Raw genomic sequence first — 13,348 nt, 5'->3', positions numbered from 1 at the left:
CATTCAAATAAAATATATACCTTCATTCTTTAGTGTGTGTTTAAGAGCAATGTATATTTGGTCATGAGATTTGGACACTACCTGACCATCTGGGCATGTATGTCAGTTTGAACTCAGTTAATGTGTCAAAACTCAACATCACATCTGCTAATACAGTGATAGAAGCTCCTGCTCCTCTTCAGTTCCCATCAAATTCAATATTTCAAGCAATTAGCACTAACATATAAACAATAACATGTGGACATCCCTGTGTATGGGCAGTCAAAGAGTTTCATTCAAACACCATTGGTGTTTACTGGTACTTTTTCTAGTGGCAGTGACTCACTACATACAACTGATGTGAGATTGTATGCACTTATACCTCACTGTCGTTTATGAATTCTAAGAGACATGATGGGATACAGAAGGGAACACACTATGGGAGAACTACTTATAGTCAAGGATTTGGTCCCAGCCAAATAATTTAAAACTTGGTTAAGTGATTTACAAAAGTCTGGTTGTTACCAATTTACTGGAAGTAGAATGTCACAAGGGAAGACCTTTACTCATCCTCACTCTGGGCATAAATACAAGATGAAACACTGATTTCCATGAACCAGTTTGTGGTATACATGGCTTAGTGTCCCTGAAGACTGGCCTGTGTTGGCAAAGCTTCATTCACATGTAGAGACAAAATGTTCAACCAAAGACAGCATTGTACCAGTACTAAAACATTTTTCAGCAGCTAAACATTATTTAGCCCAGTTTAGACACATATATTTATCAAAGAGTGAAGTAAGAGATCACCACAGTCCTCTAGAGTGAAATTCCACCACTCTTCATTCATTTCTATGGGATTTTAAAATAGTATTTAAGGTTGAAAGTTCACCCTTTGATAAATATGTCATTAAAATGCTATAGAAATGAGTGGAGAGTGGCGGAATTTCACTCTAGAAGACTGTGGCGATCTCTAACTTCACTCTTTGATGAATATACCCCATGGTTTTGATCATATCCCTTCACTCAAGGAGGGGCAGAGATTTGTAGCTACTGAGACTTGAGGCCGGATGGATAAAGCGATTGGATTCAGTTTCCCTCTAGGTTTCAATTAACTACTACCACTCTCAATATTTATATAAAATGTCCTATTTGTGATATTTATTTTATCTCAGTTTTATTTACATGGTCTTGGTACCTTCTGACATGGTCTTACTTGTTAATATACAAGTGTGTCCTTGGCAGAATATATTTGGAATAGTATGCTAATGTAAGGCTATAGTAGCTTTCTACTATAACTGGTAGCTTTACCCCAATAATGTGCTCTGAATGAAGTCCTTTATTTCCTTAGTTCTCATGGGTTGAGCCCTCACAACGTTGTGGAGGCAGGGTGTTGCACAACTTTAAATGTATGGAGTGCACAATAATTGGGCGCCAGTAGTTAGTTGAACAATAACTGAACTGGTTTATTAAAAAATATCCACGTGGGAGAATGCAGGCCTGTTTTGTGGTGCAAATAAACCACTTATTTCACCTTATCGGAGCGCTGCTGGAACATTTTCTGATTAACTTTTGATTTATCTACCTATTGTGGCACAGTAACTGGAAACACACCAAAAGGAAGGCATGTCTCAGGAGACAGAGCAGATGCAGTGTATAACAGGGACTGTGTTGACTCATGCTGAAAAGCTACTACAGGTGCTGATATTAATGAGGTTCACCAGTGATAAAGGTTTGGGGCTTTGAGTGAGTGTTTTGCCCAGGAAGTAGAAACTTGTTAATGGGGAAAGAAACGAAGGTAACTTGAAGAGAGATGAGTTGAAAAAACAGACTTTGAGTAAAATATTTGAATTTTAAGAACTAAGGACTGTCCCCTGGGGATTTTATGATTCACAGGGCACACAAAAAACCAGGGGCAAACATACAGGTATAGGTCACATGAGCCAATTAATGGATAAAGTTCGGTCTTTTGCTCCCATACTTCTTGTTACATAAAGGCTATGGGCACAGAGGCTGAAGGCTCTCTGAGTATTTTTGCAGGCTGATAAAATCAGATCTGCTCCCTGCCCCTGCTCCATTGATCTGAATCCGATCAGCATGCGTGCGCACACACACAACAGAGCTGAAGCTGAGGTCGGCCCAAATAAGCAAAAATGAGGCATCTCCAGGCTGACCTCAGCTTCAGCTCCACCATGTGTGTGTGCACATTATTTCTGGCCAGGTGATCTTTGAGGCAGCAGAGAGAATATCACAAAACTGATGGTTCAATGTAAAAGATGTAAAAGGGCAATATTTACTAATATCTATATTCCAATTGGGTAAGCTTCTTATAGGCCACCTAAAATAATATAATATAATATAATCTGTTGCTTAAAGGGAAAATGTCTTGGGAAAACATATTTTTTCCAAAACGCATCAGTTAATAGTGCTGCTCCAGCAGAATTCTGCACTGAAATCCATTTCTCAAAAGAGCAAACAGATTTTTTTATATTCAATTTTAAAATCTGACATGGGGCTAGATATATTGTCAGTTTCCCAGCTGCCCCAGTCATGTGACTTGTGCCTGCACTTTAGGATGGAACTACTTTCTGGCAGGCTGTTATTTCTCCTACTTAATGTAACTGAATGTGTCTCAGTGTGACTTGGCTTTTACTATTGAGTGCTGTTCTTAGATCTTCCAGGGAGCTGTTATCTTGTGTTAGGGAGCTGCTATCTCGTTATCTTCGCATTGTTCTTTTGTTAGGTTGCTGGGGGGAAAGGGAGGGGGTGATATCACTCAAACTTGCAGTACAGTAGTAAAAAGTGATTGAAGTTTATCAGATCACAAGTCACATGACTGGGGGCAGCTGGGAAATTGACAATATGTCTAGCCCCATGTCAGATTTCAAAATTGAATATAACAAAATCTGTTTTCTCTTTTGAAAAATTGATTTCAGTGCAGAATTCTGCTGGAGCAGCACTATTAACTGATGCATTTTGAAAAAAAACATGTTTTTCCATGACAGTATCCCTTTAAGTATTCATTTTGGATGTAAAATTTTCCTTTAAAAGGGGTGTTGGTATCTCTGCCAGTTCAGTGAATTCCCACACTATTCATGTAATTTTTCACAAGTGTCTATTAAGGCATTTAATGGCCCCTTCTCAAGTTTGTTGCTGTTAAATCACATTAGGGGTAATTTACAAAGACCTTGGGAAGCAGGGGCTGCTCATTCAGGAAGCACTTACTCCCCAGGCCTGGCTGTACTACCCAGCAGCATCGGCAGGCACAGACCACCCTTGTCCCTAAATACAGGGCCCCTTGTGGTCTAGTTTGCTGCTGCTCCTTGACTTGCCTTGTCTGAATGACATGCACAAATTATCATTTTCCCAAAAGACCATCAGTGAGCCCTGCTAATGTTTTCATACACTTTACAATTTAGATGCTACAATAAAATTGCCACTTGTGCCCCTAAATAAGATTTTGTCATCAGTTATTGACTTCTGGGATAAATGGCTTTACTTAAAAAAAAATATGACAGCATATAGCATGAGACCAACAGTTTGATTTTCAGAGTACATATTGTTCAACCTATCACAACCTCAAATTACATTGTGATGTTGTATTGCTTGTATATATTGAAACAGGTATGGGATCCCTTATCCGGGAATCCATTATCCAGAAAGTTCCAAATTACGGAAATGTGCTTTTACCACTTTAAAATTAAAACAGTTCATTGTACTTCATTCTAACTAAGATATAAGTAAACCTTATTGGGGACAAAACAATCCTATAGGGTTTTCTCAATGTTTAAATTATTTTTTAAGCAGACTTAAGGTTTGGAGATCCCAATTACGGAAAGACCCCTTATCCAGAAAGATCCAGGTCCCGAGCATTCTGAATAAAAGGACCCATACCTGTACTATCTACTATACTAAATGCATTCAATGCATGTTTTGCAGAAGCAGATACGTATTTAAAATGTATTTGATTCTGAAAAAAAGACTGTATTTCTGGTGGAAAATTATATGGAGTGTATGTAATAAAATGTTATAAAAATGTCATACTGTATGTACAAATAAAACATCACATAAATATACTGTAGCTATTTCTTGCAATTAAAAATCTTGAATCAATGCTAGTCTTAGGAAAAAAAACATTACAAAAAAATGCATTTCGCAATTAATATGTATTCTGCTCATGTCTTTCATTACATTTCCCTTTAAGTTTGCATACTAATGCAATCTACATTCGTAGAAACACGTCTTGCTTGAACCATTAGCAAATGCAATTAAATGAATGCAAATGAGACAACATTCTCACACTGAATTAAAGTGTAAAATTGGTAAATCAAAGAATATGTAGACTACATATTAGTTCACTTGTTCCACAGATCAATATATTAATGCACAAAACAATTTATATTCTAGAGATTACAAAATCAATTACTAAAACATAATTTGATTTGATTTGGTTACAAGTAAGATTGTAGCCCACCTTTAATTTGGTATTTTACTTCTTTCTGCAACAGTAGTTGTTGAAGGTTATTCTGCATTTTAGAAACCCTTCAACTTTTTCCCTTTTCATGATTGAAATGCTTAATCTCCTCTGCAAAATGACAGTATATTGTGTAGTCCACTAACTGTTACAGTCGTTTTATATTAACTACCAGCATTCAGACTCTGGGAGGAGCCAGATACTCAAATGCTTTATATACACACCTTGGCAAAAAAAACTTATACTACAATAATAGCTGATAGCAAAACAGTACAACAACAGTGTGATAGTGGGACGCTGAAAAGAAGACTAATATCTGGAATTTCATTGCAGCTTGGAATATGGGATTAAATCATATTTTAACATGCTGTCAAAATAGTTCTAAGGAGCTGACACAAGTAAGTTTTAATTTTATAATGTGCCCCTGTTAGGAAAGTTTTAGACTGTCGAAAATACATTTGAATTGTTATTAATATTTTAAATATGATTTGAAACATGTGTAGTGTGAAATTAAAAAAAAATGTGGATGGAATTGCATTTATTTAGCTATTAGAATATTTGATTTTGCTCTAGCAAGAATTCTGCTGCATAATAACAAAGTAGCTTTCACTGTTGGTGTCAATGCCTTACAAAGTGTCTGTTACTATTACTGTTGACAGTTTCTGCAGTTTGCTGGGACCACCACAAAGCATGTCGCACAGAAAACCTAGATCATAAAAATAGGTGAAAAAATGGGCCCTCTCAGTGTTGAGTGATGTGTCCCAGTTTGGTTTACTGAAGAGCTCAAGGAAAATTAATTGAAATAAAACATTCCTATTAACAGAAGCCATTTTTTATTTAACTGGACATGGCCATTGGACTAGCGGAGATTTATTATAATATGTATTGGCAAGTTGAATGATTAAAACACCCCAAGACCTTAAATTATAAATTTTCAAAAATATGTCAGAATATGACCATGTCAGTAATAACTGCCTACCTTACAATCTAGTTACCCAAGAACCTCTGTTGATGGTGTCCTTAGCTAACCTTGATATTGTAGTTATCAACGTGTTCCCAGCTATGTTGCTGTATAGGGATTTGAACTTAAGTGTCGTTTGGTCCTTAGCTTGTGAGGCTCAGTAGACTCAGTAGACTCGGTAGACTGGATGACTGTGAAGATTGACCTTGTGTACCCAGTCTCGGAAGTCATTGTTTTCCGTTGTGCTTTGAATGATAAATATTCAGGACTTTACCAAATAAAGACTACACACTGATAGAATTATTCTATTAGTTTATTAAGCTTTTCTGCTTTTATAAGAGGTTTCCCAAAGTGCACTCATATTATAAAGAGTTCACACAGTCTTTACACTTTTGCAGGGGATCAACACACAGAATTTGTGGATAGAGGAAACATGTAAACTCCCAATGACCAATACAATGGAATGTTTCAAGTGGTTTTTCCATGATAGCAAAAGGCTACAGTAACTGACCTGTACAGTCGATTAAATTGTCACCCAGTAACAATGGAGCTCAATTGTAAACATTGGGCAAATTTGCACCCGGACAGTAACCCATAGCAACCAGTATCAGTAGCTAGCTTTTTTTAAGCCACCTGCAGGTCAAAAAATGAAACAAACCTTTAATTGGTTGCTATGGGTTACTGTGCATAGTTGCATAAAAATGCTGCAAATAATCACATCATGTTTGGAGAAATCCATTAGGTTATGTGGATCTCCAGAAGTGTGTTTACAGAAGAACTAAACCCCCCTTTAGCCAAAATTGGGGGGCAGTGGGGTCTTTTGGCTAAAGGGGGTTTAGTTCTACTTTAACACACCCATGTATATGTATACAGTATATTTTCAGAAATACCAAATTTGTATAAAATTATAGCTCTTTTGCTATCATTTTAAGAGCTTTAGGGCCCAAAATGAAGACCACATAATAAATTGAAGTTTATTTAAAACAACGTGGAAGCCTTCAATCTCCATCTCCCCATGAGTTTCCAGTTAGCCCCTTTATTTTGTTACTGCAGTCTACATTTTTGATGTGTACATGTATGTATGTATAGTTTAATTTATAAAGTGCTACTAGAATATGCAGCTCTGTACAATTATACAATATAGAAAAGTACACACAGGAAAGACAACATTGTGATGAATAAATAAATCAGTAATTCAGTATAAATATACAGAGATCAAGTGCCATGTGATTAGCGACACAGTAGGAAGGAGCTCCTGCCCCAATAGAGCTTACACTCTAAGTAGGTGAATAACATACAGGCACAAATAGGAGGGCAAAGTGTACACACAAAGATTTAGACATTGGCCCTTAAGTTACAAGACTGTGCTCCAAAAGATAGTTAGAGAGGTTGGAAAAGAACCGTGATCCAGCTTTATTAGTGATACCAAGAAAATATAGAATTTACATTGGGATGGTCAGCAATATTAAAAGCAAAGGATAAATCCAGAAGTATGAGGACAGAGTAATGTACTTTGACCGTGGCAGTCTGGAGATCATTTGCAACACTACATAAGGTCCTCTCAGTGGAGTGTGCCGCTATTTAACCAGACTTCATAGGATCCAGCAGATTCTGAGTGTGGAGAATGTTAGTGAAATGAGAAAAGACAAGAGGGTTCATTCAAGGGGCTGTAAATGCAAGAGCAAAAGGGCAACCCTTAGTGCTCATTTCCTAAGTAATGGAGCCTCTCTGACTGCTGCCCTGTGCATTGAATGTCAGGTGAAAGATCAGATGCTCAGTGTAAAGAACAGTGCTGATGTGGGTTGCGTGTTCATGTGCGTGTGTACCTCGAAATGATGTCTGGAGGGGCAGGAGACAAGAGGCCACTGTATCTTGTCTTTAAATAAAGAGGGGAAACTACCAGAAGCTAGAAAGGAATATAATATATGAGTAAGAGTCGTAGTGGTTTATATATTTAAAAAGATGTAATATCTTATAAAAGGTTAGTATATGTATATAGTAATAGTTTTCATATCTGTGGCTTGGCACATTCAGTGAAAATGGCACACAAAAATATTTTGCATAATAGTATTGCTGACTTCAGACATCATTGAAAGCAGTCTTCTCTGCATTCTTATCACTCCCCTCAAATAAACTTGGAACTGGGTAAGAAAAAAACCTTCGCTCTTCCAGACAAATGGGTCTGCCAGTCACACTGCCCTGTGGCACATACCCGAGCATGTCTGGGTATAGCTGATTTCCATCTTGAATTTCTATTGAGGACACCCTCCAACAGTCACAAAATTGTTCCCAGTACCATAATGTATATTAGTTTAACTAGCCACAACAATCTCAACTAAAGACCACAGCTGTAGCCTGTCCCTTTAATATAGTTATCTCTCTTATGTCTAATAACATTGCTCCCGCATGGCGTTTGGTGGCTCTTCACTGTGATGCCCATAACTACAGGCTTTCTGTGTACAGATCATACCACTTTTCTCCAACACAGAATTTTTTAGCAGGGTTTATTATTAGTCTTTTAGATAGGAAGCCTATTTAATCTCCATCAAATCAGCAGCCTTATTATGAATAGGCAGAGAGAAAAGTAGCATCAGTATCTGCCTCCTACACTTTTACATGCACTGTTTAAAGTCAATAGTTTTTAAAAATGCAATAATTGCAACTAATTAAAAATATAAGGGTCAGAAAAGGAATGTGGAAATGCATTTCTGCATCTCATTTAAAGGTGAGGCAAATGATGCCTTTGAGCCTTTCTAGTTAGGAAGCACAGTCTATTATTTTCATTCTGGTGAATGCACTTACAGTTTAACGTGTGAATATTTAATAACTAACTACTTTTACTGAATAAATTCCATCTGTTGTTAAGGACCCCATGCTAGACTATTGTGCCCATTTCTTGGGTTCAAGTTGTATATATGTGTATATCCAATACATATATTTGAGCTCTTGGTATAAGCGAGTTTTATGTTTTTGGTATAAAAACATAGCCATGTACTATTACTAGATGTAAGGGAATAGGTACCATCTTTGTGGGCTGAATTTGGCCAGTACAGACCTAGATCAGGCTCTTCAGCATTTGCCCATTTGACCAGATCTGGCAGGTGCCAGATACCCTAGACAATGATTGTATAGCTGCACTGATGTGATTAATTGTTTAAATCTGTTAAATGGATTTAATATTTATACAGTTAGCAAATAAAAACGCAGAGCTTGGTTGCTTGACCCAAATTTGCTGATTTTACCTGCCCGTGTTTTTCAAATTTTGGTAATTCATTAAAGTGAGTTATTGGCATACAGACAATTAACTGGATAAGGGTGGCTTCGGTGGAATAAACAACCACTTAAATGTATACACAAAAAGATGTTAAAGCAGCAATTTCTAAGCAATGAGGAAATTATCTCTGTTATACAGCAATGACCAACAATGGAGCAGTAATATGTATGGGGTCTGACAACAGTTGGCAAATAATAATACTCAGAGACTTTTTCAATTCTTTGGAACTGATTCACTTTACCTGTGAAGACATTTTAAACAGTGAAGTTATTACATTGTTATTCAGTAGTGATAAGTCTAAAGCAAATGGACATTCTGAGTACTTTTGCAAATGTTTCACCACTCCGAGATGCTTCTTCAGTTCAGTTGGACTTGTAGGCAATTCCCAGCCTTTTAAACCCTTAAGAGTAATGCAGTCACCAAAATCCAATTACACATTACTCATAGGGGCAGATTTACTAAAGTGCCAAGTGGCTAACGATAGCATCAGTTGTTAGCGTTACCACCCACAGAGACATTGCCAATTTACTTAAGGGCGCAGGCGCCAATTCGCTAGCGAAAGAGACAGGTGCTATCGGTCATTCTCACTCTGCCAGGCGACAATTTGCTCTGACGAATGGACGCTACTCCGCAAATTCACTAAAATGTGATAGGCTGCAAAAGTCCTTAGAATTTTTTTTTGGTAACCTGTTTTCTCCAGACATTTTCTAACATATGGAACATTAATTTTAGAGTGGGCTCAAGTGTAGGGCATTATAACAACTCTATTGTCTTTAAAGGGATACTGTCATGGGAAAAAACATTTTTTTCAAAATGAATCAGTTAATAGTGCTGCTCCAGCAGAATTCTGCACTGAAATCAATTTCTCAAAAGAGCAAACAGATTCTTTTATATTAAATTTTGAAATCTGACATGGGGCTAGACAAATTGTCAATTTCCCAGCTGGCCCAAGTCATGTGACTTGTGCTCTGATAAACTTCAATCACTCTTTACTGCTGTACTGCAAGTTGGAGTGATATCACCCCCTCCCTCCCCCCCAGCAGCCAAACAAAAGAACAATGGGAAGGTAACCAGATAACAGCTCCCTAACACAAGATAACAGATGCCTGGTAGATCTAAGAACAACACTTAATAGTAAAAACCCATGTCCCACTGAGACACATTCAGTTACATTGAGAAGGAAAACAGCAGCCTGCCAGAAAGCATTTCTCTCCTAAAGTGCAGGCACAAGTCACATGACCAGGGGCAGCTGGGAAATTGACAATATGTCTAGTCCCATGTCAGATTTCAAAATTGAATAAAAAAATCTGTTTGCTCTTTTGAGAAATGGATTTCAGTGCAGAATTCTGGTGGAGTAACACTATTAACTGGTGCTTTTTGAAAAAAACATGTTTTCCGATGACAGGATCCCTTTAAGGTTCCCTGGACATGTGCAATAAACTGTGTAAATGTAAAGTATTTGCTGCAACATATAACATAAAGAAGTCCATACAACTTAAGTGCAAGATCTCTAGCGAATTTTCACTAGACAGAAATGAACACTAGCGTATCTTTGCTTTGAAATGTTGCATTACCGAAGAACCGCTAGCGAAAAGTCGCCAGCGTTCGGTGCCCAGTATGAATCGCTGCATGTTAGTGAATTGCCATTGTCTGGGCGAATTGTCGCCTGGCGAAGTGTTGCGATGGGTGGACGCTGACAAATTTTCACCAGTTAGTAAATCTGCCCCATAAAGTCCAGTTGCTTTAGACTCATCACTGCTCACCTTTATTAACACACCTTTGTTTTGCTTGTATGTTTGTGTGTGACAACAGTTTTGCAAGGGGGGGGTACTATTATAAAAGGCAGAACAAATACATGTTTTTGTGAAAAGAACAAGGTAAAAGTATATAAGGATAACTATACCAGTTGTCAGTCAAACACATTTTTCAGAATACCATGAAATTCATGATATGACTGGAAACAGATACCTTCTCTAAACTGATAAAAACAGGAAACATACATAGAATTAGTAGAATTTAAATTTAGATATCAAGGCTGTGCATTAGAAAATGTAAATATTACATAAGTATTGTCTATTGTATGAATATGTTGCATGTGTTTTGTCAGAATATCATTGTCTTAATTCAGGAATCCCATGCTAGCAGCAGTGATGAAAACATAGAGAGAGGAAACTGGTCCCGAAAATCAGACTACCTACTTTCATTGATTGGCTATGCTGTGGGCCTGGGTAATGTCTGGAGATTTCCCTATCTTGCCTACAAGAATGGAGGAGGTATGAGTGTATTTGTTTATAGAAAATACCAATGGCATGGATAGATTTATTGTGCCAAGGCCACATTGGCAACATAAAGATGGGGATTAGGGAAACCAAGAAGGGAATTAGGAAAACCTATTTCTTTTTTATATCTATTGTCTTTTAGTTTGCATATATACCACACCTTTTATCTTATACCCACTTTTAGACTGCAAGCTCTTTTGGGGAGGGTCCTCTTTACCTCTTATAGCAGCTATCAATTATTTTGTCTATGTAATTTATAAGCACTGTAATCCCCCACAGCAGTTTAGAGAATAAGAAATGTTTTCAGTACTACCAGCACCAGAAGGATATCCAACAAAGATTACAAATATAATTGTAGAAAAGGCCATAAAGGTCTGGGCATAGGTGGGACAGATTGCTGAGATTGTAAAAAGACCCCTACTGTAAAGATTATACTTTATTTTTACCATAAACAAGGAATGACAAAGGAGAACTTGTGCCTTGAAATTCTTTCTTTCACTTTCTGTGGCTGAGCAAATAGGAACTATTTCAATGACTGTTTCTAGCAATTATTTACCATAAACAAGGCATTGTTTGTTTGCTACTGTCCCCCTTGTGTCATTACCCTGGAAGTATATCGCAAGATCCTGTAAAGATGTAAGAGTTACTATTAAGAGCCCCCACTACGTTGGTTAACTTTGATGCTTATCAGCCCATTCTTTTTGAATAAGAATGGCAAATATTGTTGTCTTGCAGCAGTACAAATATCCACCCAAAATATAATCTTTGTATCCTCGTCCATCAAATTCTAAAGCAAAGGGATTTCTTTTTCTTTTTTTTTAATCACTGGTCAATGAATGGCAGACTGAGGTCTATATGTTTATTCATTGACTAGTTAATTATTGACAATCCTATTTTCTTTTTAAAAGTTCACAGTACCATATTGAATGGTACTTAGAGAACACCATACAAAGCACACTGAGTGATCATTGATTTATATGACTATATGAAATGTGCATGCAGGCTTTAGCTGACCAGCCATAATTATCTGCTTTGCCTCTTCTGCACAAGAGCAGACTGATTAAGCAGATACACCTTCAGTTCAGTTCCTACAAAGGATCAAGCAAGCAAACACTACAACCAAATGCTCTGACATCAAATAAAAGGAACGAATAGGTTAGTTGCTAAGCAATAAAAAGCCTTTGCCATATCCAATTGTTACAGTTGTGCAACGCAATTGCACAACGGTTTTATTTACTTACCTTCTTAGTGAGGATATTCATTTCTCCTGTAAATCTGAATATTTCTCAAAATCTTCCATTACAGCAATGTTTTAAAGAAGATGTAAACCCCCAAAAAGGATTCTTTCAAGCACATATGTTTTGAGATATTAGCACTATTAGACTGCCATACCAGGTGTTTGGCTCAGCAGCTGTCTAGCAGGGTCAGGGTATCAATGACCCTAACTAACTATGTGTTGTCTGTATAGTCAGATAACCTAAGGGTCACTGACACTCTGACTTTGAAAAGGAGCTGTAGAGCTGCTGAGTTCCTACAACCATAGGTTAAGCATTGCATGACAACACAACACATGCCAACACATTTACTTCACATTTTTCCTGATGGCACTGTTCCCACATAAAAAAATGTCAGAAAAGCTCCAAAGGCTACATGTTGCAATCAGTCTCTTAAAACAAACACTGATTGCATTTCTGTAAATTCACATATTTCTCCATCCTTCAGCTTTGCATTAGCTGCCACTTAACTGCGCCTCTGTGGCGCACAACCCCAAGGTCAATTAAAAGCCAATAATGTCTAAATTGTATTGACTTCTGGCTTCTAATGTCAGCACCAGAATGTTACCATTAAGATGTTTACCCCCATAGTGCCTACCAAAACATCACCAATAGTAGATAGAATAGATTAAAAACTGTAGCGTTTATTTACAAAGGTGAGGCCAGGTACAAAAAAAAATCTCTCTCTGTCTTGCCACACCATATTGTCTGTACTGATTTGGTAGGTTTTTTTTCACAATCTGTTCCACTGAATTCTGCTGGCTTTTTGGGGGATCTCATAAGAGTGCATGACAAGATTCTGCTATACGTTTCCCTGCTCAGGAGCATGATGACAAGTATTACTTGCCTGTATATAACTTGTCTACACAGTCATTGACTCTTTCCATTGTGAAAGTCAAGTTAAAGAGGAGACAGGGACAATGCAGGACAACTGTAGCTACTTTAAGTGTTTTATTGCCACAACATCTTTCGAGAACAACACTCTTTGTCAAGTGTGAAGCGAGCATTGTGCTCCAAACATGTTGTGGCAATAAAACACTTGTAGCTAGTTCTGCATTGTTTCTGTTTCCTTTTTAACTTGGATTTAACTACCTAATGCCCCTTGAGTAG

The 13,348-nt window shown here is 37.4% G+C and overlaps 1 protein-coding gene across 3 annotated transcripts in view; it reads left to right on the top strand.

Moving 5' to 3' along the window:
- The first annotated feature begins 4,689 nt into the window (after positions 1–4,689).
- The window catches only part of slc6a14.1.L (solute carrier family 6 member 14, gene 1 L homeolog), a 31,854-nt gene continuing 23,195 nt past the window's right edge, over positions 4,690–13,348 (top strand). For 2 of the 3 annotated variants that reach the window (XM_041572791.1, XM_041572790.1), the window contains exons 1-2: positions 4,690–4,848; positions 10,793–10,958. In XM_041572791.1, the coding sequence (XP_041428725.1) occupies positions 4,792–4,848; positions 10,793–10,958 (223 nt within the window). In that variant the 5' untranslated portion in view covers positions 4,690–4,791. The remainder of the gene's footprint in view (positions 4,849–10,792; positions 10,959–13,348) is intronic. The other variant, XM_018229990.2, reaches the window with a different exon arrangement.

This window comes from Xenopus laevis, chromosome 8L (assembly GCF_017654675.1).
Source record: "Xenopus laevis strain J_2021 chromosome 8L, Xenopus_laevis_v10.1, whole genome shotgun sequence".
NCBI classification, from domain to species: Eukaryota; Metazoa; Chordata; class Amphibia; order Anura; family Pipidae; genus Xenopus; species Xenopus laevis.
Note: the sequence above shows the minus strand (reverse complement) of the source record. Positions and strands in the feature narration are given on the sequence as shown.